The sequence below is a fragment of the Harpia harpyja genome, chromosome 3 (genome assembly GCF_026419915.1).
Source record: "Harpia harpyja isolate bHarHar1 chromosome 3, bHarHar1 primary haplotype, whole genome shotgun sequence".
Classification (NCBI taxonomy): domain Eukaryota; kingdom Metazoa; phylum Chordata; class Aves; order Accipitriformes; family Accipitridae; genus Harpia; species Harpia harpyja.
In genome coordinates, this window is record NC_068942.1 from 55147688 (window position 1) to 55172539 (window position 24852).

Consider the following 24852-nt stretch of genomic DNA (forward strand, 5'->3'; position numbering starts at 1 on the left):
CTTTCCCCTCCGATTCTTCCATGATTTCCTACCTGAAAAAAAATTAATCTTTTTGCCAGGCAGGTCAGAAGCGATCAACAGGCTGTTGTATATTGTAATGTTTTCATATTCCTCCCGGCTCCCCCTGCCCTCTACCGACTCGCTGTAGATGTGACCTTTGGTATTTCAGCCCACACTCAGCAGTTGAATGGAAACAAGTTGAGCACGTTCACTTCTGATAAACATTATCCTTAAACCACTGGAGACCCGAGCAGAGTAAACGAGCTTTTCCGACAGGACCACATCAGGAACACACATTGAGAAAGGGAAAGAAACCAAATATCCAGGAGATCAGAGGCGGGCTCGGGGGTGGAGGGGTGGGAGAGGGAAGGAGGGGGAACACAGGTTGGAGGACACGGCGGAGGGGGGAGAAAAGGACACAACTGCGAACACAATAGGCGCAGATGGGGAGAGAAGCCGCCCGGGCAGCGTGGGAGAGCAGCGCAGGGTCACGCCCGAGCATCCCAGCAGCCCTGGGGGAGCTTCAGGGGCGCCGAGCGGGTCCAGGAGTCGCGGGGCCGGGCTTACACCAGCCGTGCGCCCGGAGGTGGCCCCCGGCCACACGCCGCCGGGCCGGGCTGAAGCAACGGGAGAGGAGGGGACGCGTGTGCGGGGCGGCCGGGGCGGCGGGCAGGGCGCGGGCAGGGTGCGGGCAGGGCCCGGCAGGCGGGCAGCCCAGACTGTGCCGGGCGGGGAAGGACGCCTGCCGGGGGGCCGCCTTGTCGGGGATCCCCTAGCGACTCTGCTTCGGGAAGAAGTACGCTGTTACTGCGGATCGGAAGTTTTACGGACGCGCACTCCCTTCCATTGTTTAATTACATAATTCACTTAATGAAAGGCTGGATCCGGGTCCCACTAGTTCAATGCCCCAGCCTTAAAAATACCCAAAGCAGGTCGGCTCACAACACCGAAAAGGATTCTGGCTTCACCAAATGCCTGCAGTATTGGCTGCGCGGCGTGCCATAGCTTTCCGACGGTGGCATTTGCGCGGGGAGGTGGGGATCCCCTTTACCAGAAGTAATTTTATCTAGGTTGAGGAAACACCACAATTTACAAGTGTGATATTCTGAATTTGCAACTCACGTTTCTGAAATAAGCACAAAACTGCCATAGAAAATTTGCTGTTGTTGGTTTTGGGGTGGGGGTATCTTGTCGTTTGGGTTTTTTTTTGTTGTTTTTGTTGTTTTGTTTTGATGGGGGGTTTTTGTCTTTTTTAATACCTGTGGAGGAAGCAGAAGTATCCGCCGATATTCCCATCAAATAGAGATAACCTCCGAAAGAACGACGACTGCCTTCTTTCCACCACATAAACGTCTGCAACATGCCATTAATTTCTGGGCGATCTCCTGCAACACCCTACTTACTCCTACCTATGCACGTTCGTAACGATATGTGCAGGCTCTGAAGTCTAGCTCAATTAATTTGATTTTTTCTAAAAATATGTTACAAACATTTCAATTAAGATAATATTTATACAGCGTTCATACACACCAGTGACACCAATTTTTACTTGCTGATATTTCGTGCACTCCGGCCACCACATTATTTCTATTCACGTTTTATTTAATTTATAGAGCCTGTACCTTCGAGACTCTATTAAAAAATAAAATAAAACCCAACCCAAACCCAACCAAAACAAGCAAAAAAGAATCTCAGGGAAAAAAAAAAAAAAAAAAGGAAAACATGATAAATCCTTGGTTGGAGCTGGGAAGCCCATGATGTCTGTGTGGAACATGACGTACGTGGGATGTATGCAAGAGGCACACACACGAGCTCACAGATCCGTACACCTAATGCCAAACCAAACACTTCTTCCACATACACAAACACGCCGTGACCCACACATACTTTAATTCCTACCAGCTTTGTCTGTTTTTCTTTTAACTGTTAATATGTAGCAGTGTCTTTGATAAAGCTGAAATCAGCTGCGAGGCGTTGACATTTTACAGTTAGGCGCCGTGCCATATTTAGTGTGGGGATTAAAACAAAGCCGGGGCCGGTCTTTGGCGGCCGGGGAACCCCGGCATCCCGGTGCCCGGGCGCCGCAAGCCCCGGCCCGTCTCCTCCCAGGGCAAGAGAACCTGCAGCCGATTTCCCGACCGGTTTGCGCTTTCCACCAAAAAATGACTCGAGCCTCACCGCTCGCAGCCTTCTCCTGCACCACCCGTAAAAATTCGTTAGTGAGAAAGTCCTTTATTACAACAAGGGGACCGTAAACGCGGAAGAACTTCTCTGCCGCACCCGCCAGGTCTAACCGCGCCTGTGTCAAGACATCGCTCTGCTTCTGTCAAGGAAAGGAGGAACCTCTCCGCCAGCCCCGACGTCCCCTCCCCGGCCGCTTGCTCTGGGAGAAGGGCCGGGAAGGGCAGCCCGGCGCTGCGCTGCGCCGCGCCCTGCCCTGCCCTGCCCTGCCCTGCCCGCCGGCGGCGGTGCCCCCGGCCGGGTGATGCCCTAGCGCGGTACCGGTGCCGGTGCCAGCCCCGCCCCAGCGCGACCCGCGCTTCCCGCGCAACTTACCGGCGGGCAGGTAGGAAATAAATGGCCATTTCTATTGTGGCGGGGACCCAGGTGCCGAGCACGCCTGCGAGGGAGAGCGGAAGGGCCGCCGGCGCCGCGCTGTCCGTCATCTCCCCTGGCCATTAGGAGGGCGGCTGGGCGGCGGGGCCGCCCCCGGGGGCGGGCTCGGGGGAGCGATGGGCTGCGGCGCCCTGCCCAGCCCAGCCCTGCCCACGTTGCCCTGAGGTTGAAATGCAGAAGTCAAGGCTCTCTCGTCGGGAAGCAGATTTCCTCGTAGCCTTTTTTCCCTCACGCCCCTGCTGCCTCCTCGGTGGAGACCAGAGAGCCTCGGGGGCTGGTGCGGCCGGGAGCGCAGGAGGCTGGGAGCCCGTCTCCGGGCGTAGGTCTCCGTTCGGGATTTAGGGCAGCCCCAGAGGTGTCCTGCTCGGAGGAATGGGTAAGTGGCCGGGAGCTGCAGGAGGGCTCGAGGGCTGTCAAGAGCGGGGGAGCGCCCGTGCGCCGGCATGTGCCGCCGCCGCAGCTCCCTTATTGACTTTGCTCGTGTTCCTACAAGTCGTAAGAACACGCTGAGGGTCAGGAGCAGGGAAGAGAGAAAGCCAGCGACTGCTCGGCTTATTATGAATGTTATCAGGCGAGCGCGAGGCAGGATGGCAGCCGAGTGGATGGCTGGAGCCCGCGGCACGCTGTATATTATTCCTGACACCGATCTTAGCAGTTAACATTTTAGCACGTTTGGTTTACAGCCTGGTGTAATTGTGCTGTTAAGCGAGAGGCGCTAACAGCACCAGAAACGGTCTTTAAAAAGTTAGTCGCGACTCAGAAGCACCGCGTTGCCCTTGCCTCTCCCAAGATGTAAAAGAATTTCCTCAACTACTTTTCCTTCCTCCCCCTCCCCCACGTCTTCGAAAATGCTTTTCTTCTCTTTTTCTTTTCTTCGTGGTCTTTTTTCCTGTGGCAATAAAGCTGACTTGTCTGTTGGGGCGATCTCGTTTTTCATCTCGGGAATGTGCTTTTTTGGAATATGCTTGATGCCCAGTCCGGAGAGCTCCGACATTTGTTGCCGCGGATTTTCTTGCTTTCTTCCCTCTCTTCTTTTTTTTTTCCCCCCCTCGTTTTGTTGGGTTTTTTTTCTTCCCTATTTCTCCCCCCCCCCCCCTTTCAATTTCGGGGGCATCCCGCTATTATAAAGAAGCGTGCGTGGAGTGACCTGGGGGTCCCCGAGCTGTGACATCTGCCTTGTGATGAGGAGCAGTTCGGACGCCCCCTTCTGAGCCATTCGCCTTGTCCGACGGGTGTGTTTGTGCGTTTGCTTGCAGAACCTGCCTTCGGGGAAGTGAACCAGCTCGGGGGGGTGTTTGTCAACGGGAGACCCCTGCCCAATGCCATCAGGCTGCGGATTGTGGAACTGGCGCAACTGGGCATCAGACCGTGTGACATCAGCCGGCAGCTCCGCGTTTCCCACGGCTGTGTCAGCAAAATCCTGGCTCGCTACAACGAGACCGGCTCCATCCTACCGGGGGCTATCGGAGGCAGCAAGCCTCGAGTCACCACCCCCACGGTGGTAAAACATATCCGGACCTACAAACAAAGGGATCCGGGCATCTTCGCCTGGGAGATCCGGGATCGCCTGCTGGCCGACGGCGTGTGTGACAAGTACAACGTGCCGTCGGTCAGCTCCATCAGCCGCATCCTCCGGAACAAAATCGGGAACCTGTCTCAGCAGAGTCACTACGAGTCCTACAAGCAGCACCAGCCGCCCCCACAGCCTGCTCTGCCCTACAACCACATCTACTCCTACCCCAGCCCCATCGCTGCTGCAGGAGCCAAGGTGCCCACCCCTCCCGGGGTGCCAGCAATCCCCAGCACCATGGCCATGCCCAGGACGTGGCCGTCCTCCCACTCGGTGACGGACATCCTGGGGATCCGCTCCATTACAGACCAAGGTGAGGAGGGGGGACCCGGGGCCGCAGCGGCAGCCAGGCAGGGCCGGAGCGTTTCGGTCCGCTGCTCCTGGTCTCCTTCCTCTCCGAGGGTCGGAAGGAGGTTTCGTGCTTTGCCTCGGGAAACCTCTCGCGTTTTTCCCCAGCCCGAGCTGGGCGCTGAGCTTACCGGAGGATGTGCCTCGGGACGCGGGCGGATCGGAGGTCCCGGGGTGGGCTGCGGGCGGACCAGCAAACGGTCCACATGGGCCGTCACCGCTGCCGGGGTGGCCCGAGGAGTGGCGACCTTGGCCGGAGGGAACGGCCCGGGGTGCGGCGGCCCCCGGGCGCGCTCAGCCCCGGCCCCGCCGCCGTCCCGCTCCCGGCCGCGGCTCGCTGCCGCCCTCCGGTCACAGGCGCCGCCTTGGCGTTACCGAGAAGTCCGTTTTCTCTAGTTCTCGCAATCAGGCCAAATTTGCTCCGGCAGGAAGTTCAAATGTCACCTAATTGCTTTCATTCTGATGCGGTGTTTTCCTCCGAAGCGGTGATCCAGGAAAAGCAAACCCCCAAGATTTGCTTCTTTTACCCCTTCCACCTTCTTTCTGTTTCTCCGCCTGGAAACTGCGTCGCGACTCCCAGCCGCTCGCTACGCTTTGCCGCAAAGAAAGGGACATTTTTTCCATTTTGGTCTCTGCCAGTGAACTAACAGTGAAAGTGCTTAAAACAACAGTCTAAAATATCCTTCGCCTACAGCGATCTCAGTGTCCCACTCTTCCCTCCCAATTAGCGGAGGGGGGGGTGTGTGTGCGATTTCTGTTTTCATTGCCGGTTCCAGCAGCACTTCAATCCGGTTCCAGCAGCACTTCAAATGCGAACTGATCCTTTAGGCGCTGCAGAATAATTTTCTTTTTCTTTTCTCAAAAAGGTGGTATTTTTTTAAGCAATACACACACACACGTATGTTTTATTTCCATTCATACGTACAAAAATACCTAAGTTTTGTCCTTCTTCGCCCTCTGCTTCACGCTGTAAACTTTATCCTCAGACCACACTGGCACAAACAAATGTGTTTCTGAGTCGACTTTAACAAATAGACGCCTGGCAATCTCTGCTCTGTGCTGGGGAGAGGTACTGTTGGCAATGAACATTAAAAAGAATGAGAACATTACAATCACATGAGAAATGGAGGTTTTTTTTTTTTTTTTTGCGAGTTCCTCTTTTTATTAACACCACATTGGCAGGCAGGCAGGCCTCTGACGGTACTGCCGGGTGCCTCGGTATCTGCCCCGTCTCCCTCAGACCTCGGAGCTGCACACATCTTTCTGCAGCATAAAATTTCCCCCCTTCCCCTTCCCAGCAGAGAGCCGGGACTGCTGAGCGGCCGATGCCGCAGATGGGGGCTGCTCGCCCTTGATTTATAGTATAAACTGACCTTGCTGACACGGAAAGGAAGCCCCTATTCATGGGAAAGTGTGAGATCAGCAGAAAAGGGCGCTCACCGAGAGAGCTCAATTTCTTAAGACAACTTCAGATTTGTGCCTTTCCCCAGCCTCGGCGAGGGGCCGAGCGAGGTGGTGTTGCGGGGAAGCCCGCTCCCACGGCGGCTCCGGCGGGCCCGCAGCCCCGCAGGCTCCGATGCGGCGGGGCTCGGGGGAGCCGCCCCCCCCGCCCCGGGTTCCCCGGCGGGGCCCGGAGAATGTGCTCGCCTGCAAAACAGCCCGGTATTCCCGTGCCGCGGCTGATGCGCATGTAAATAACAGGACTTTTATCCGCCCCCCCATCTTCCTCCCTTTTTTCTTTAAAAAAAAAATTCTTTTTCTGTTTTGGTTGTTTTGTTTTCTTGCTTTTTTTCGTCCCAAACTTGCTTGGAGCCTGCTTCATCTGCAGCCGTGTCAGGGTTGCTTCTAACGGGGGGTATCGTTTGCCCTCGGGCTCGCGCGCACGCACACACACGAGGCCGTTGCCACAAATGCCCCTTAGGAGATCCCGGGGGACAAGTGCCGCGGGGCAGCTCCGTCCCGCCAGCGCAGGGACGCGGGGACGAGCGACTCGGCCAGCTCCGGGCTCGGCTGGCGATCGCTGCCATCAGCCGCACGGAGCGACCCGGCTCCGTTCTTCCCCCGGCTCACCCTCTCCTGGGGCTCCCAGGAGGCTCGGCGAGGTGTAGCGGGCGAGCGACGGGCTTCCCCTCAGCTCTGCCCCGCAGACCGAGTCCCGTGGGGAGGGGGAGCCGTCTCCGGCCCGGAGCAAAGTGCTCCGCATCCCGGCCCCTGCCTCTAACCCCCCCTTCCCGCCGTGTTTCCCAGCAGTGAGCGACACCTCGCCTTACCCCAGCCCCAAGGTGGAGGAATGGAGCAGCCTGGGCCGAAACAGCTTTCCCCCCCCGGCCCAGCACGCCGTGAACGGGCTGGAGAAGAACTCCCTGGAGCAGGAGGCCAAGTACAGCCAGGTAAAGAGAGGGGGGGGGGAGGGCGGGGATGCACAGGGCCCCTGAGCTCCGCCGCGGGCTTGCGGCCCTCGCCCGGGGCTGCCGCTCTCGGTTTGGAGCCGGTGCCGGCCTTCCCTCGGTTCTGGTTTGCAAACGGAGTCCGCCAAGACGGGCGACGTCGGGAAAGAGCGTGGCTGCCTCCTCCGCTCCTCTCTCCGCTCCCTCCCTCGGCACAGCCGCCGCAGCCCCCCCCCGGCAGCCCCAAGCCCGCCTTTCTCCCGGCCGAGAGCCTCCCGGCCGTCCCGGGCTCCCGGCGCTGCCCCCGCCGCCGCGGCACAGCCCGCCCAGCAGACATTCGAGAATCGCCGCGCACCAGCCCCCGCCGGCCGGCCGCCCGCCCGCCCGGCGACCGGAGCCCGCCGCGCCGCCCGCCGGGGCTCCGGCCCCGGCCCCGGCCCGGCCCCGAGCCCCCGCCTCGGCCGGGCCGTGCAGCCCCGGGCCGGGCCGGGCCGGGCCGTGCAGCCCCGGGGCGTGTGAGCGGGCACGTCCCGCCGCCGCCCTCAAAGCCGCGTTGTACCCTGTCCGCAGCGTGCTCTGTAGGCAGGGGAATAATTTGAAAATGAGGTGTAATTGCTTCCTACATTAAGCATTTTTAAACGCTTAAGTAGACGGCGAATTTCCTACGTTTTAATTACAGCACGATATAACTGTTACTTAATAAATCTCTGTCTAAATCTTTGTACTTGCTAATCAAATCCCATGCCAGGAGAAAAGCTATAAAAGGCTCAACTGTTACTCGTTGGGAAAGCACAGGTTTTGAAAACTGTTTTCCGTGCGATGGAAACATTTCAAAACCTATCTATCAGAGGTTTCTCAGATACACTGACTTCCCGGCCATTCATTTGTTACGCTTATAATGGAGTCGAGGAAAAACTGTGGTCTCCGTTTAGCGTGTTCCCATTCAAAGACAGAGGTTTTGGACGTATTTTTCGAGTTCTATGTCTGGTTTTGGATTCCATGTCGAGGAGACTTTTGTAGCTCGTAGTTGGTGCTGAGAGTAGCTGAATCGGACCCTTTCAGATTCAAGATGTGGAGCACAAACTGCGGGAACGCTTGCAAAGAGGTGAATGAGGCAGAGTGGGAAATACTGTAGGCCCCAAAAGTGAACACCCACTTTATTACATATATTGCCTTACATACAATATGCCGCCCTTAATGCTGTCCTATTTGTTTTGTATTACATTTTTCTATTATGCCATTATTATTCTGTTCATTTCACATCACAAATAACGTGCACTGTAGCATAGCCATGACTGCATGGTTAAAGATGGAGTTAGATTTAGAGTTAATATTCATCCTTCCACAATTTTCTTTAAAAACGAAACAAAGTGTTAGCAGTTTTACTAAAAATGATGGAAATGGCTTGTCATTATTCTGTTAAGAACAGCTGTACTGCGGCTGCGTTGTCTTAGGTTCCAGGCTGGGCTTTCTGCACACGATTCTGCTGAAATATTCACAGGATCTGGCTCGTAGGCTATAAACCATTGCCTCTGTTGGAATCTCATTTACCTCAACAGACGTGCTGAGGAACAATGTTATGTAAATCGGGTTATTTTCAGTGCTGGTGTTGGAAACTATTTTTTATCTTTTTTTACTCTTTCAGTATTTATGCTTTCATCTTCATAATATATCACTGTTCTACTGTCAATACCAGTCTTACTTTAAAGTTTTGTTCAACCTGAAACGTCACCTGATAAATGTAATTTAATCATACTTGCTATTTAAAAATGGAGCAAATTGCTATTAATAAAATGGAATTCATTTATCAAAATACATTGTCCAGAGAGTTTAAAAGGGCAGAAAAGCTAAAGAGTATTTATCCAAAAGGTCATTTTCAGAACGCTGTTCACTAAAAAGAAGACACAGAGGAGATTCCACCCCCCCACCCCGCCTCCCCCCCCTTAATAATATGGGTAAATAGAATTTCACTTTGGAGAGTTCTAAAGTATAGACCAGTCTATTCATGTAGTGTTCAGACTTGCTTAGCAGAGAATTCATTCACATGTACATTAATTGCTTGGTCTGTCACAAGTTTACTACCTTGCTAATTTAGAATGTATTCCAAAAAAATTAATGTCAAATAAGGATGTGAAAATGTGATTTTTTGCAGTATTTGCAACATTATTTTGCCAAAACATTTGTTCCAGCCAGGTGCAAAGTGAAGTTTATGAACTGAATTCTTGCTGCACGTAGCACTGACTTACTAGCTGTCCGTTCACTGAAGCGCAGCGAGTCTGGGGTGACAGTCTGTGACAGCAAAGTCTCACCAAAAGCCTCTGACGTCCTTGGATCTTTTCGTAGTCTCTTGCAACGTGTACTGCTTTGGGTGTAAACAGATGAGCAGGGGACAGGAGAGAACATTGGTTCATTTGTGCAAATCTAGCAAAGGCGTATCTGGAATGGTGGAAAAATAGGGAAGCCACAGTCGTAATTTATATGTCAGAAGGACTACAGTGAAATAGGCTATGTCTTTGGATGTCAGGGTAAATGCTATTTTCCTCATCTCCTTTGGGCAAAGCTCATTACAAAAGCTGGGTCTTAAGAAGGCAGACAGCAGACTTCCCCCAGAGAAGAGAAGTGACTGTTCTGTAATATTTCAGTTCTACGTCTGTATTACCGAAGTCAGAGGCGCCTACAAGAGGAGTAGAGCAGCAGGGAATCAAGCGTGCGTGCTTTACTTAGGCTTTCCAATTACACAACAGGAGCAGAGGGAATGTGCTCTGAAGCACATTAACAAAGGATTTTGTGTGAGTGATAGGGAATTCTGCTGTTTCCAACAAATATCAGCTATATATTTTAAGCACCAGCAATGCATTTTAAGCATCAGCAACATTCAAGGTTCACCTGTCTACAGCTTGCAAATAGCTCCATAGCTACTAGTCGAGTGAAGGACTTGTTCCCCAGCCTTAGTCATGGAAGATACTATTTTACTTCTCAAGAAATCCCCTGGAAACTCCCTCTGCATTAAGGGAAGAATTGAGCCCAAAGAACAAGGTCTTACTGTACTTGTAAAATGTATTTATTTGAGCCCACCTTTTATACGATATACATTTTTTTTAACACATGGGATCCTGGAGGCTTTTTTCAGGCGAAACTCTTATTGACCTCCCAGACTTGTCAGCTGGCAGCCGAGGCCAATCTCTTCGATGGGTTCGAATGGCTGCATTTCACCCCTTGCCCCACACATCAATGGGAATTCGGCCTAGGAAAGGATTCCATAAAAGAGGCAGGAAGACTTCGCATTTTTGCCTCAGCAATATACAGTCACACTCGTTTAACACGAAACTGAACCTCTGGATGTAGAACATTTTTCACTTTAAGTATTATGAATTTCCTGGTGTCTCTGGGGCCTTTGTTTGCAATGTTGTTCAGTATTTGGGTTTGGGGAGTTGAAAGCTCTGCTTGGCAGACTGTGATTCTATACCAAATGTTCCCCAGGAAATCACAGAGATGCCTTGTCAAGTTTCTATTCATTTTTAATTACCTGATGTCCCAAGTTGTCATTTATACATAAGCAATTGCATTATATTTTCCCGGTGCATCGTATTCACAAATTTGTCATACAGCTTTGCAAACAGAGCGACTGTGAATCAGAGAAACTGAAAAGAAAAATAGATTTTTCTGAGAGCTTGACAGTTTTGGGTCATACACATTGCATACAGAGCTCAGTTATATTGCGTATTTATGTGGAGAGGCACATTCGATGTAGTGTTGGGGGGATGGCTTCTTCAGATAATTATATTATTAATGCAAAGGATGAATATTCTGAGTATTTTGTGCATTATGCAGCTTATACTGACAGATGCATTAAGGAAAAAAAAAAAAGCTGAAATCACTGAAATACAAACCCATTTGTACCCTGCATTTGAAATGACAACATTTAATAAATATGTATCATATTTAAAATGCAGTTTTCAGACATCTGATGCTTGTGACTTTCTGGACTAACGTCACGGATGTGGAATCTGAAAAAACTGTGGTCTCTTTTTACACATGTATGAAAATGCAGAAGATCTGATGTACGTCTGTATGATTTGTTGAGAGACAAATAATAGCTTTGGAAATATTTTTTTTTTCAGAATTTTTTGCTGTGTGCATTGCAGGAAGCAGATGTACACATTGCCAAAGGGAGCTGATGATACTCATTAAGGGAAAAAGCTTGTAACTGTGGGTGTCTAAGAGCAAGCGCTTATTGCAAGCTCGCTCCTGGAAAGGGTATGCTGTTCGGAGGCCTGATCCCAAACCTACCGCAGTTGCTGAAAACACTCCTCCTAATTCAGAGGGACTTGTGAACATGGTTTGAGTGAGGTCTTCCTCTGACATATTGGGCAGACCCCAAAGTAGCAACCGCTTCACCTTTGTCTCAGCTGAACTTCATCAGCTGTTAGCAGCTTGAGTTTTTTGCTTTGCTGGGATAGCACTCCCTGTCCTTTGGTTGCATTCTGATTAGGGGTCATGAGCTCCATGTGCTGTAAGCTCATAAAGGGAAGGCTCCATTTTAGGGCAAGTGATTACAAATAATTGCGGGTGCAATTCTGGATGATTATTTGCACAGAAAAAGTAGGCAATGTAAATATTTAGTTCCTGATCTTTGATTGTGGATGAACAATGAACAATGAACGCAGTGGCCAAAGCATCTGTAATTGTTTTTATCTGCAGTGTTTAGAACCCATAACATACCGTAGCTTCTTTGGGAATAAGATGAAAATGTAACCTTAAATGTTATGGCCAACTACACGACCCTCCTTCACAGGTTATTTATTGAAAACTTTAATTAGCAGATTACTTATTTGGCATCTTGTATTCTAACTCAGGATTTAGGCAGTTGGATTCCTGCTATGGGTCTGTGCAAAATCCATCAATGATAAAGGTCCGGACCTCCCGCTCCTCACTCATACCCGGGGGGGAAGGTGTTGAGGAGAGGTGCTTATTTGCTTTCTTGCCGTAGTACCTAGTAGGATTGTTAGCAGAGTTCCTGTCTGGTGCAGGGGTTCAGACCTTGGCTTGGAGACTGGTTCTGTGTCACTCATTAGGATCTCCAGACCAGTGCCTGTTATTAAAATACTGTCACTAAGATAGCTTGCTCGAGGTCTAGGCATCCATGTCATTGCATGTTGTGGGTGAGGGGCATGAGCTGATCCCACTACATGCACCCGATTCCTTCCCAGGTGATCTGGATGGCACCCCATTCGAACCCCATTTGTGAGACCTGCCTCTTACTGGCCACCTGCTTCCACGGCCAAAACACAGTGCCCTGCCCACCAACCCACATGGCTTCAGGGCACTCCACCCGGATGAAACTAATAAAGAAAGTCAGAGAGGTGAGTGAATGGTATGATGACGCTCAAACTGCACTCTCAGCACCCTCTGCTCAAAGGGCCCCAACCCCCCAGGAGCTCCGCCATGACAAACACGACCAGGGACTGAAAAGCGAGAGTGGTGGGAGATACCTGTCCCCGCCAAGGAGCAGAGTGCCAGGGGCAGGGGGATTAGATAGGACTTGATCTGTTCCGTCTTCTGGTGCTTGCAGTAGAGTGGGAAGTAGAGAAAGACTGTATGGTGTGTTTGAATTTGTCTGTTGTGGCAATTTATCAGCTCTTAGGAATTGCCTACGTACCTAGTCATAATGACCGTGGGCATTCAGTAATCAATGGGCTGTGATTTCACCCTCATTAATTTACCAGCTTCCCAGTAATTGCCTCTGCAGCATCAGAGATTTGTTAGACAAAGGGGATTGCTGTTTTGGCGCTCCCTGAAGAGGACAAAGTGGGGTCTTTACCAGTTTGATCCCATATTTGCCTGGCTTCTAGCCATCAAGAATCCCTTTGATGTCTCTGTGTCTGTAAATCTCCTTCTTCCAACCTCAGTTTAATTTAAATAACACCATATTGAAATTACAATATATTGTTAAATATATTATATTAAGAAGGCATTTTTCATAGAACCTTTTACTAATACATTATAGTTTTAACCATCAGCACAGAAAGAACAAATATTAATTCCTGTTTGCTTGTTTAATGTCCGTGTGTGCCCTGCCTGACTCCAGATTTTGCCAAAATACCAAGGAGGAATTACTGTGCAAATCTGTTCTAAAACTATGGGAATCTGTTGTTGGTTCCTACTCAAGGGAGTTTGCTTATATGGCATGATTTTTTTCTGAGCTTTCCTTTTGTCCTCTTAAGCACAGTATATCTGTCTAAGGGAGACTCAAGTTGTTATCTGTCATCAAAATCAAGCTTTGTGCTCACAGCAAATAGAATTTGTTTTCACTCCACTTCGAGGTAGTCTGCTTGTGAGGTTTGTTAAATAATAGAATATATCACAAGATCCAGCGCCTTCACTGGAAAGGCAGTGACTTCCATTTATGTCATCCTTCCTAAACTGGAGTATGAATGGAAAGCAACCATTCAGTGAATGTACAGACCTTGCACAATAATCTACGTTTGAGAGACATTTTAGGTGGACATATTAGTGCGTGCTTGGTGTGCCGTATGTGGTAGGTCTCACTTCACTGTGAAAACTGTCTAAAGCCATCCCTCTTCTGAAGCAGCATTGGAAACCCTTGCTCCCTGCTTTTCCTCAGAGTGCGCTTAGGTTTTACAACAACCTCTGTCCTCCTTGTCTCCATCGTGCCTTTTTCTCCTACCTCTCTTTTCCTCTGTTGTTTTTGTAGTGGATTCCTCAGTCTCTGAGAAAGAGGGGTTTTTTTTTGTTTCTGCTGTAGTTTGTTTTGGAAAAGACATAAAATGCCCCTGGCTCCTTTAGGAAAGGAGTGGTGATGGTGTGTAAATTCAAGTTACTATTACTATTTCCAAAACTGGGTTTTTATTTCCCTGAAGAGGCCGAGATTTAAAGTTTGATAAGAAAATATAATTAAGAGTGATCTTGATGCATGTCGCAACTATAGTTAAAACACTCGATATTATCTGAGTTCTGTGTTATTCAGTGCAGCTGGGGATGCCTACAAGTAAAGGAAACAACTTTAAGTTAATAAAAAAGCACATTAAACACGGGGAATGGGATCTGCTCATTATTAAGGGAATGAACAGTATTTTAGAAGGAAGCAGTGTGATTTTCTTATGCAGTACATTGTAATGCATTGAATTTAGTAACAGGAGAAATAACTGTAAAGAAAATAGCATCTTTGTAAGAGACACTGTATAGGATTGGGTAACTAATTACGTTTGGAATCTTAAAGCACTCAAGCATGCAAATAACTCTGTTTTAATTGTGACTTCAACTAGAATACCAGTATTGCTTCGTACAACTTAAGGTGAAAAAGAACTACTGTAATTCCCCATTCTTGAAAGGTCTCTTTCCATTTTTCAAAGGTCAGTCTTCTGGGAATCAACCCAGCTTAGCTGGGCAACAGACTGACTGTAAACCCCTTGCCCGTGTCTTGTTTTAAAAGCTCCTCAGATCCAATGTATTACTGCTGTCCAGTCTTTCTTGAAAATAAAGGCATATGTTTCAAAGTAATATCCTACCTACAGAATGTGTCCCGTTCTGTTCAAGATTTTTTGGATGTCAAAATTACTTAATGACAACGTCCTCATTTTTCAGAGTCTGTTTTATTCTCTTCTGCTTGCAGTGAAATTAATAGAAAATCAAAGGGGGAGCATGTTCAGTAAAGTAAGTTCATTCACCTAAGAATATGGGTATATAGTCTAATATGAAAAGATTTTTGCAAGAAATTTTTCCAATATTATAAAAAGACAGCAAACCCTGATTTGCAGGGTCAACTCTATGTTGTTCACATACAGCTTAGCAATTTTATTACATTTTTCTTAAAAAGATTTTTAATAAAAAGTGTTATCATAAACTGGAGAAATTTACTCAGTGCTCACTTTTGTAATCATTCTTCTTTAGGTAACTCTGACTTACCTGTGTAGGTGTGTTAATTTTAGTGGGACACTGATCCGAATGAGTGTTTGTAGGATCATGTCATTTTTCCCGTTGATGCTGTAGCACTGAATAGCTGCTTCAGAATTTAGCTCTAATTTAGTTAATTACAGTTTCTACCAAAATATTATTTAAGGTTATTTATTTTAAAACCTTAAAAGAAACACAGGTACATTACTTACATCTTTAGGTAATGCCATTTTCCTAAATGAGATTTCCATTACAGGCCTGCTGCTGATGTTTTACTTGGAAAATTTGTTTACTCTTCCCTTGGGATCCCATATGTTGGTTTGACTTATAAATCATATTTAACCTCGAATTAAAAAGGAAGATTTACCATGTTTGCTTCCTTTATGTTTGCAGTTTGTGTTTGATTGCTCCTAGTCTTGTTGCCATAACCTTTTCTAATGATTATGTGCACGTCACTAAGAACATGAGATATCCTCTGGGTTTTTAAGGTAATTTGCTCTTCCGATTGAAGGACTAGATATTCAGCTCAGCTCCCTGCTGTGCTTTTCCCTTGCTGTGGAAAAAATGACTTCTCCAGTAGCTACATTGTGACTGTGTTTTCAGGACATTCAGAAAAGACACAGCATGTCCAGAAATTGTTTTAAGATTTTCCTTTTGAAAAATGAGCAGCGAGAGGGTGTCTGTCTGAGGAGCTATGGTAGCGTCCCTGCAGCTAAAGCTACTGCCAGCACTCCACTTTGCTGGGGAGCTGCTGCTCTCAGTAAGACGGTTGTGATATCGCTGCAGATTTGTTTCATTTGCTCTCGGGGAAACGCTTCGTGCTGGAGGATCAAGGCAACGCGCTGAGCTTGCTGATCCAAGGACAGGAAGGATTCGTTCCATCCAAGTCACTGTTAGAATTGAGAAATACAAGTGAAACAGCAACCTTATTCACCAGAGGTGTGTTCCCCAAGTCTTGACACAGGCTGAACTTCTGCTGATTCCAGCAGGGGAGTTTGGGCTGAGTCACTGTCCAAGCTCATTAGGGCTGGTGAATTAGGTAACTCGAGCTTGAAGCCTATGTCGTTTCTCCAGAAACACTTCTTTTTCATAAACATTTAGAATACTTCTACAAAACGTACACTCTTAGTCTATGCAAGAAATTATCTATTTAATAAAACACTGTAACAATTACATTACAATGGGCAAGTGATTCAAATCATTGGTAATAATAACTTTAAAATAAGAAGAATCATTTACATTCTTTTGGACACTTACTTTGGAGTTAGACTATAAAACTGAGGTGGCATCCACCTGTGGCATCAAATCTGCTGGCGTTTATATTCTTGTAAACCTGAAATGAGATCATTTGCATTATTGCTATTAATGCTAACTAACATAAATGCAGGTCTGTGGTTTTGAATGCTGTGACTCTGGGTCATTTTCTGAAACATTTAGAAGCCACATGGGAAGGGGTCACAGGAGGTGATCTAATTTTGATATTGAGAGAACACATATCTAGCAAGCAAAAGGCAGAGAAGGAAAAGTAGAGAAGGGGATGAAACAAAACAATATCAATTAATCTGAAAGTGGAATCCAGCTTGTGTGTTTCTCTGGTATTAACATAACCAAGGCAGAAAAAACCCAAGTCAGATAGTTTGACGTGGATTGATTGGGAAGTTTGTCCATACAGCTTGTGCCCTGTCTCTCCTTACCATGCAGGAGGGAGGAGGCTGAAGCTGTATGACACATTATACCAGCATAACCTTCATAACAGAAATCAAGGTGTGTGTGGTGGTGGTGGTTACCTCTGGTTTGGAGAGGAACTGTTCTGACTTTTAGGAGTCCAGACAGCTGATGGAAATTACTTGTTCCAAAGACAATCCCACATAAGCTTGGTTCTGGACTTGCTTTTCATCCACCCACCCCCTCTGTGTCCCAAATCCCAAACAGACTGAAAACAACAGTGACAACAAAAGTCATCTCTAGCTAGCATTGTACCTAAAGTGTCTAAAACTAAAAATTCTCTCCGTTAAAACTACTGAACCAACCCCTTCACTGGTGAAAATACATGAGTCCGTTTGTTTCAGCAGCATCATTTTATATGACCTAAAGCAAGACTTCATGTCCACCTTGGTTTTGAATTCTGGCCTGGATATTCCTTTCACTGGCACTGGTGTGTATCAGCAGTAACTTGGCAGAAAGGCACTAGACCTAACTTGTGATCCTGGCCCAACCACTGCTGTTTTGCAGGTATCTTTGCGAGAACATGTTTAACTGAATTTGCAAATCGGTGGGAGGTCATGTGTTCTAGGCTTTGAACACAGCTCTAAAATTTGGAAATACTTATTCCATCAGTTTTCTCAAAACATTGATAGAAGCAGCAATTCAGAGCAAATGTTTCTTTCCGGTCTTTGTAGAAGCTGGACAGTAAGCGCTTTCAAACAGGAACCGTTATCACTTGCACAGCAGAGGTTCTTGTTCAGTTAGAATTACATGTTTGTTTGTTTGCTTTAAAAAATTAGATTTCCCTTGAAAAGCAATGGTTTAAATTAAGAAAAAAAATATTTATAAAACTTAAAAACCAAGTTCAAGAAGCTCTGCACTTAAAACAAGTTCTAAGGGTTTTAAAAATCCATAAACACCATGGGGTTCTCGCACTCCTAATTATGAATGTTTAGATTTTGGTGTTCATTTCCTCTGATTGAAATACTGCAGGATGAATTATTCATCCAGTATATACAGGGTCATGGAACTTAATCCCCTCCATTTATTTTAAGTGAATGTCATGTTTGTAAAAAGTGCCGGACTGACAGACAAGATTCAACCCTTCTGATAACCTACACTTTTTATCTAAAGCTGTTTAGAAGTAAAAACTCTTGCGGTTAAAATTATTGGGTCAAGTGCTTCACTGATGAAAGTCAGAGATGAAAATCAGGGTTTTTTTTTTGAATAGCATAGTTTTAAATCACACAAGGTGAGGTTTTTTTCCATCCCCTCTGCTTTAAATTCGGGCCAGAAGAGGCCTCTGGCTGCTTTGCAGGTACTGCTCAAACCTCCCCTGAAGCAGAACGGCGCTCCGTGCCGGGCCAGTCCTTACCCATCCCAGTGCTGCCTGCTTGGCTGAAGGCACCTAGTGGCATCCACATCATCATGGTTTTGAGCGGTGAAGCTTTGTAGCTCTGGAACAAAAATAAGAATGATTCATTAATTCGGCAAGGCAGCGACAACAGCTGTCCAGCATTGGTGGCCTCTGACAGGTCGCAACTGGTGGTCCCTACACAACTGCCTCCACGTCCTGCCCTCAGTAGTTAGGGCAAGATCTTTCTTGCATTCAAAATAGACACTGTAAAAACAACAGTTATCGGAGCTGTAATTTAAGTAAAGAGAGGGTGGGTAAAAAGGTTGTTCTGTTATAAATTAGGATAGGTATGCTTTTAAATTAAGCTTTTACAAAAACTAGTGAACCTTTAGGCAAGTCCCATCTGTTTTATCAATAACAACCCAAGTAGCACCTCCAGTGTAATTCAGTGACAAACTAGGGCTTCTCCAACAATTATAGTTCAGAGACTTTCATTTTACTTTGTGCCATAAGACCATACTAAGGAAAGCCACACGATGATAAATAGAAGCAGGGGAACATACATATGATTGTATTAAATATTTATCAACAATGTCTGCATTAATGTGAGCTGTTCAGGAGCTCAGATTTGCCCCAAATCATGCAAAAAGTGATTAGTTTCTGGTTGCTGAGAAACCCCTGGCAGCCTTGTCTGTAGGAGCTGCGGGAGGCCAGGATGTGGGCTCGAGCATCGGTGGCACAACAAAGAGGTGGCTTGTTGGCACATTGCCTGGCACAGATCTAGCCCGTGCCCGTTAGCACATGGCCGGACACTGCCCCAGCACAGGGTCGGGCAGGGCATGGCCCAGGGACCCTGCCTGACAGGCTGTGTGGATGAGGACACGCTGTTTCTAGCAGAAGAGAGGTGAGCTGTGCAGCTGGGAATTCCATGGCGCTGCTCATCCTCAGGGCCAAAGAATTGGCCCTGGTCTGTTTTATTTACATGTGCAGACACAGTCATCCCCTCCAAGGAATTTTTTGCCTGGACACAGCATTGGACATAGCAGGAAGTAATTTCTTGAGGACCAAAAGTTGCCTTTCTCTACCCATGCACTTGCGGCCTGTGATGGTGGGGTGAGGAGAGGTGCTTGGCAAAGTGATTGCATCAAGCAGTATTTCACCTTGGCATAATGCAGCACTATGCACAACTTTGAAGGATGCATTAACAGTCTTATTCTTCCTCAGATGAGAGGCTGTTAGAGCATCTGCCTTTTCTAAAGACCTCTGAGAGGAAGTGCCAGCAGTTGGAGAGCATCCTACAGCATGGCAGTCTGTACAGCATATGGAAAACATTTTCTCTGTGGCAAAGGAGGGCTCTGGCTCTTCCCAGAGCCACACGTGGTAGAGGGGAGCAGTGACAACACAGGAGGCTGGAGGGACATGCGCCTCCTCTGCAACCCGGGAGGAAACCTTTCAAAAGCACAGCCAAGGGTTCATGGGATGTGACCACTTATAGCGAGGAATCCTACTTAAAATGGGGCTTCCAGGCATAGCCTTGAGCTGGCTGCTTGGTACCAGCCTGCTTGGGAGTGGGCAAGCCTGGAGGAGCAGGGTGGCCTCACAGAGTCCAAAAAACCTCTTCTGAGCTTCAGAGGCTGGAGGTTTGTGCTCAATGGCTATGAGACTCTTCAGGGACTTGCCCCAGGTCTTTTCTCCTTCCAGCACTCCTTCAGGGTTTCTGTACTTCTCTGTGCAGGGTACCTTCGGGTTGTGGCTCTTGATGTCCCAGTGTTACAGCCTGGCTCAAATGGCTCTACTGCCTCTGTGCAAAGCTTTTTGTTGCTGTTTGTTAGAAAAAACAGAGAGGTGCTCATTCTTGTTTCGCATTCTTCTGAAAGGCACTTTACATGTTGGAAGAGGCAGGGAGCTTGGAGAACAGCAGCTTTTAGGGCCTGTCACGCTTTTTACTTTCTAGTAAATTCAGTGAAATAATTTTCCATGTGATTTAAGAAGTGTACTAATTTACAGTGCAATTATTTGAGGGTTTGTATTAATTAGTATTGTTGCAAACACTGATACTTAGCGCTGAGGCTAAAGTGTAATTCTGAGACACAGTAGGAGACGTGTAATTGGAGTTGAAGGTCAGGTCACATATTTGGATTTTCAAAAGAATAAGGCAAGTTCAGCTTCAACACAGTGTTTATGGATTTGGAATGACAATTATGGTGCTGCTGCAGCTGTATGTTTTGTACTAATTAATATACCTATTGGAGGCTTGTGGCTGGGATCCCGTCAGTGTCTCCTGCTGTTTTAGATTGCTGTACACATTTATATTGACTCCAGCAGGATTACTGCTTGGTTTCCCAAGTGGCAATGAGAGGATAGTCCAGCCAGTGGAACTGTGAGTTAAATGGGTAGGCAACTCACGAGCCTGAAACCAGGCCAGTGCCATCTATGGAGGTAAATACTGGAAATTTAGGCAGGTGCAATCCAGACAGGAATTGAACAAGTGAAATGTTAACATCATGTGAAGTTTTAGCAGAAGCAAAAGTCTGTTTCTTTTCTTAACTCTGCACTATCCAGGTTAGGTCCGGTTCTACCAGGTGATTAAAAATGGCAGATGCTACATGATTTGCTGAACTGATACCTGTTCCTTCATATTCAGATAGGAAACGTTTTCTGGGAAAAAATACCACCCCAAATCCTAAAACATAAACACTACACAAATACAAATTGAAATTTAAGCAAGATAAATGATCTTGGTTTGTACCTGTTCTGCTGAAGAAGCATTTACAGGGTGTGAAATAAACCACCAAACACTTTTTATTTAAATAAGGAGTCATTCATTGTGAAATACTATCGTGGCAGACTGAAGGACTCTCCCTTCTCTATTTAAATAGAAACCTTCTCCCCAGTCTACGGAAGGACCTAGGAAAATAGCTCACAGGAAAGGACCCAGCCCGCAATTGTTTTGTGCACAGAAGCCTTATTGAAACCAGGAGAAGCTGTGAGCAAAGAACATTTGCAAGGTTATATCCCCAAGTACCTAGAAAACAGATTTTTAAAAGACATCATCAATAATAATACTACTATTACTATAGTTCTGACTCATGCTCTGAGCAAACAGTTACGAAAGAGTTCAAGATGTCCCCACCTCCCCCAGCTGCTCGTTACCTCTCCGCTCCAGGGAACGTTGCTTCGGGATCCATGCCCGCACCTGCCCGCTGCAGCTCAGGGCTGAGCCCACCCTCCTTCGGGCCTGGGGTGGGTGAGGCGCTGGGATGGGACCATCTCTCCTGCCACTGGTATGGCCGTGGTCACTGCACACCCAGCTTAAACTGCCACAGCACTACCTGCCAGAGCCTGGCCACAGTGGCCAACACCCCATGCGAAATTGGGGAAGGCTGGGTAAATATTACAGCCCACCTACTCCAACCCGCAGGACTCATTGCCAAGAGGATGAAGGTGCTCAGTGAGAGAGATGGGACAAACTCATCACAAATACCACCAGCAGTAGCTCTCAAATGTAATGATTAGATGCAACCACGTGCTTAAGGAGTCCATGAACATCAGCCTGGGGGAAGGCAGGCAGGCATATGGGGGGCCTTGGCGGTTCCTGCCCTGCTCTCAGTGTGTGTTCCCTAAACATCTGCTGCTGGTCCCTGTCTGGGACAGGCTGCTGGGAGAGGTGTGCAGGGCTGATGTGAGGTAGCTGGTCTTAAAAGCAAAGCACAAGGAGGCCATTGTGCCCCTGAAATCCAGGGAAGTGGTTATGGGTGGCTCTCTGGGTGTCCCCACTGGCCCTGGCCCTCGTACAAAGCCCCAGCAGCATCTGAGGGCACCATCTTTTACAGCAGATCCACTGTGTCTTACTCTCTTAGAAACGTTTTTCCCTTTCCTTTCAGGCACCCAACGGCCTCCCAGCCGTCAGCAGTTTCGTGTCAGCACCAGCCATGCCTCCCTACGCCACACCAGCCCAAGTGTCACCTTACATGACGTACAGCGCTGCCCCGTCCGGCTACATGGCGAGCCACGGCTGGCAGCATGCTGGAGGCACGCCGCTGTCCCCTCACGGCTGCGACATCCCCGCCTCGCTGGCGTTCAAGGGCATGCAGACGGCCAGGGAGGGCAGCCACTCGGTCACGGCCTCTGCTCTCTGATGCAGGAGCCGGTCCAGGCCCACCATGAGCCCGCTGGCTGGTCGCCCCCTGAGCCTGGCTCAAGACTGCTCTCTTTGTGCCAGCGATAACCTGGCGTTTCTCCTCGTGACTGGTCTCCTGTCAGGCTTTTGGGATTGAAAGAGCTGAAGACAACATCAGAAACTGAGGGAAGTGTGGTGTTGCGCTCTTTAAGTAAAGACCTTGTGTCCCTCAAAGGGCTCGTGGAGCCTTGTCCCACTCTCTCCTGGTCAAACCACATGTATTTATTCTTAATCATCACAGACTTTCTAAATGTGCAATTGTTATTAAGATTTGTGTAAAAATCAATAAAGAAAAATCACCACAGAAAATTCTGCTATGCCTCGAATCAGCAAAGGCGGTTAAATGGGAGGCGTTTGCCGATTGCCTAGAGAACAACCCTTTCATCGACGAGGTTATACAGTCCACCACTATTAGAGATCACTTTTTGGTTGTTTTGTTGGGTTTTGGTAAGCAAATACAGAACCAAGGCAATAGACGGCTCTCAGATTCTTCTGGCATGTTGCCATTGTCAGGCAGTAGTAATACCTTTGTGTTTTTAGCCATTTGTAAATATAGGCTTTTGACAGCATTTGTTTTCACCTTCCAGTACATTTATTTCTACTTTTTTTTTTGAAGTTAAAAAGGTGACTTTCTAGCTATTTTATGTGTCTTTGCATGGTGGGGTGATAGCTTCAGGTGATGACGTTTAGGTAAGGTTTTTTTCATCATGTTTTTGTGCCTACAGTGGAGGCTTCAACATCTCATGAAATACAGTTATCTCTTTAGCAGAAGATTCAAAGGCAGAAATCCAGCCAAGTAACTCTCCCCAGCTATACCCAGCCTCCCAGATTCATGAAACACCACATTCTTTTTACGTGTACAAACAGAAATGGGTGGAAAATACCTGAACAAAACTGAAAACTGTAGCGGAAAATGCTGTTAGTGTGCAACCTGTGCAGAGATGCTTACAAAGCCTCGTCAGTCAACAACCCACTGAGAAACAGAATTGTACCGTCATTGTCGGCTCACTTGTGTCCGGCAGTTTTGGCCCCAAGATGATGTAATTTTTTTAAGAGGAAGTTGTCTTTAATTTCTGCTTTAATGAATGTAAAATATGGCTCTTGGTAAAGTTTACATTGTTGTTCTGAAGCATTTTTTTCCCTTATAGGTATACTGGTGGTGGTGCTACAAACACAGATATTATTTAATATTAACAAATTCCCTTTCTACATTTCTGTATCCAGTGGCAAGTACTCTGTGCCAGTTATTTTTGCTTTAAACTTCAATCCCAAGAGAGCTAACGTTCTGATCTTTGAAAATTTACCTGTTTTCCTTGGGCAACAATAAAGTTCTGACTGTTATTCCAGAATGCTTTCCACATGCTGTAGGTATGTTCAGAATATGAACGTGGAAAAAAAAATTAAGCCTGGTGTGACATTTCATATACTTCATAGAATATTAATATATTGTGTATTTTTATAAATGTTGTGCAATAACTTAAATTACACTAGAGAGAGTTAAAGCAGAGGAGAAAACTTCATTCTTCCAATATTGCTCTATCTGCATACCATATTAAACATTCATTCAGTGGGAAGGTAAAATACAGTCGCCTCTTAAAATACAGTCTTCTCTTTGTGGATATCCAGCTTTCATCACTGAGACAGCTGTGGGTAAATTTTCATAATAATCTAAGTAACCAGTACATATATATTATGCACAATATATCCACTGAAATACAGACGGACTCAACTGGCTGCTGCCACCTTTGCTTTTTGCATTAAAAAATAGTTAATGGAACTGTATTTCTATAAAGAACACAGGTATTGTATTATGGCCCTAAGGAAAGAAAGATCTGATCTCGGATGTGATCCTGTATTCTTCAGCCTCAAAAGCATTCAACAGCTGCTTAGCTTTAACGAGATGCTGAAACCCTTGTTATTCAGTAGAACACTTTTTAAAGAATGTTTCTTTGAAACCACTAAAGGTAACGTGCACACAAGTGCATTTCCACTCTGCCATGCTGTTAGTGACGTGATGGATGTTACTCTGCCTTTATGCAGTTGTAGCTGAAATAAGATGAGCCTTAACACCATGAAAAAGAAATTGGTTTAATTCTAGACAAGCTCTTCACTAAAAATAAAATTGAGAAAAAAAACAAGAAGAAAAAGATCATGAGTCAATAAATGACTAAGTTGGCAACAGGATTTTAGCTTTCAACCTAGTTGTTTTACTGGATTACAGAGTCATTGAGTAAGTCTACCTATTGTTACCCATACAGCATAAAGAAGGTACATCAAAGGAAAAAAAAAAAAAGCCAAACCCCAAAAGAAGAGAAACCTTCTGTAGCACAGCTTTTTGAGCTCCAAGGATTCACAAGCCTGTAACAAAGTGCGCCTATGTTAAAAGTTTTCAAAATTTTCCCAAGCCACAAGAGGTCATTTCTGGAATAAAAGTAATCTTTTCTGGCATTCACATGAGGCATTAGTGTGTTTTGGGAGATACTTAGAGAGACAGATCTTTAGCTTGTGTCAGTTGTTTGCATTATCTTGTCTTCAGCTAAATTGGGATAATTTATAAAGCAAGGACAAGACATGATGTTAATTATTCCTCACATGGGACTACACCATCATGAACCATTTTTGTTTTGTGTTTGTTTAGGTACAGCCCTTCGCGCATCTGCCTGCTGTATAGAATACCTTACCCCCAAGTGGAAAGTCAGTGGGGCTCTGCGCAGAAAGTGTTGCTCAGGGTGAGCAAAGGTACCTGACCTTGGCTCTTGGTGAACTGCCTGTGATG

The 24852-nt window shown here is 47.0% G+C and overlaps 2 protein-coding genes across 7 annotated transcripts in view; one reads left to right on the top strand and one right to left on the bottom strand.

Moving 5' to 3' along the window:
* The first annotated feature begins 2602 nt into the window (after positions 1–2602).
* PAX9 (paired box 9) lies at positions 2603–23676 on the top strand. 4 transcript variants are annotated; one of them, XM_052782650.1, is made up of 5 exons: positions 2603–2992; positions 3873–4499; positions 6782–6924; positions 12132–12284; positions 21781–23676. In XM_052782650.1, exons 1-5 carry the CDS (start codon positions 2989–2991, stop codon positions 22033–22035), a joined length of 1182 nt encoding a protein of 393 aa, XP_052638610.1. In that variant the 5' UTR covers positions 2603–2988; the 3' UTR covers positions 22036–23676. The 4 variants fall into 4 exon arrangements, with proteins under 4 accessions (XP_052638610.1, XP_052638611.1, XP_052638613.1 ...); XM_052782651.1 differs by having other exon boundaries at positions 6785–6924; positions 21781–23476; XM_052782653.1 differs by lacking the exon at positions 12132–12284 and having other exon boundaries at positions 21781–23476.
* SLC25A21 (solute carrier family 25 member 21) overlaps positions 9970–24852 on the bottom strand; it is a 282453-nt gene continuing 267570 nt past the window's right edge. For 2 of the 3 annotated variants that reach the window (XM_052782655.1, XM_052782658.1), the window contains 3 exons: positions 17915–17996; positions 16093–16168; positions 14587–15725 (listed from right to left, as the gene is read on the bottom strand). In XM_052782655.1, coding sequence (XP_052638615.1) covers positions 16153–16168; positions 17915–17996 — 98 coding nt within the window. In that variant the 3' untranslated portion in view covers positions 14587–15725; positions 16093–16152. Of the gene's footprint in view, positions 10563–14586; positions 15726–16092; positions 16169–17914; positions 17997–24852 lie in introns of those variants that run through there. The other variant, XM_052782656.1, reaches the window with a different exon arrangement.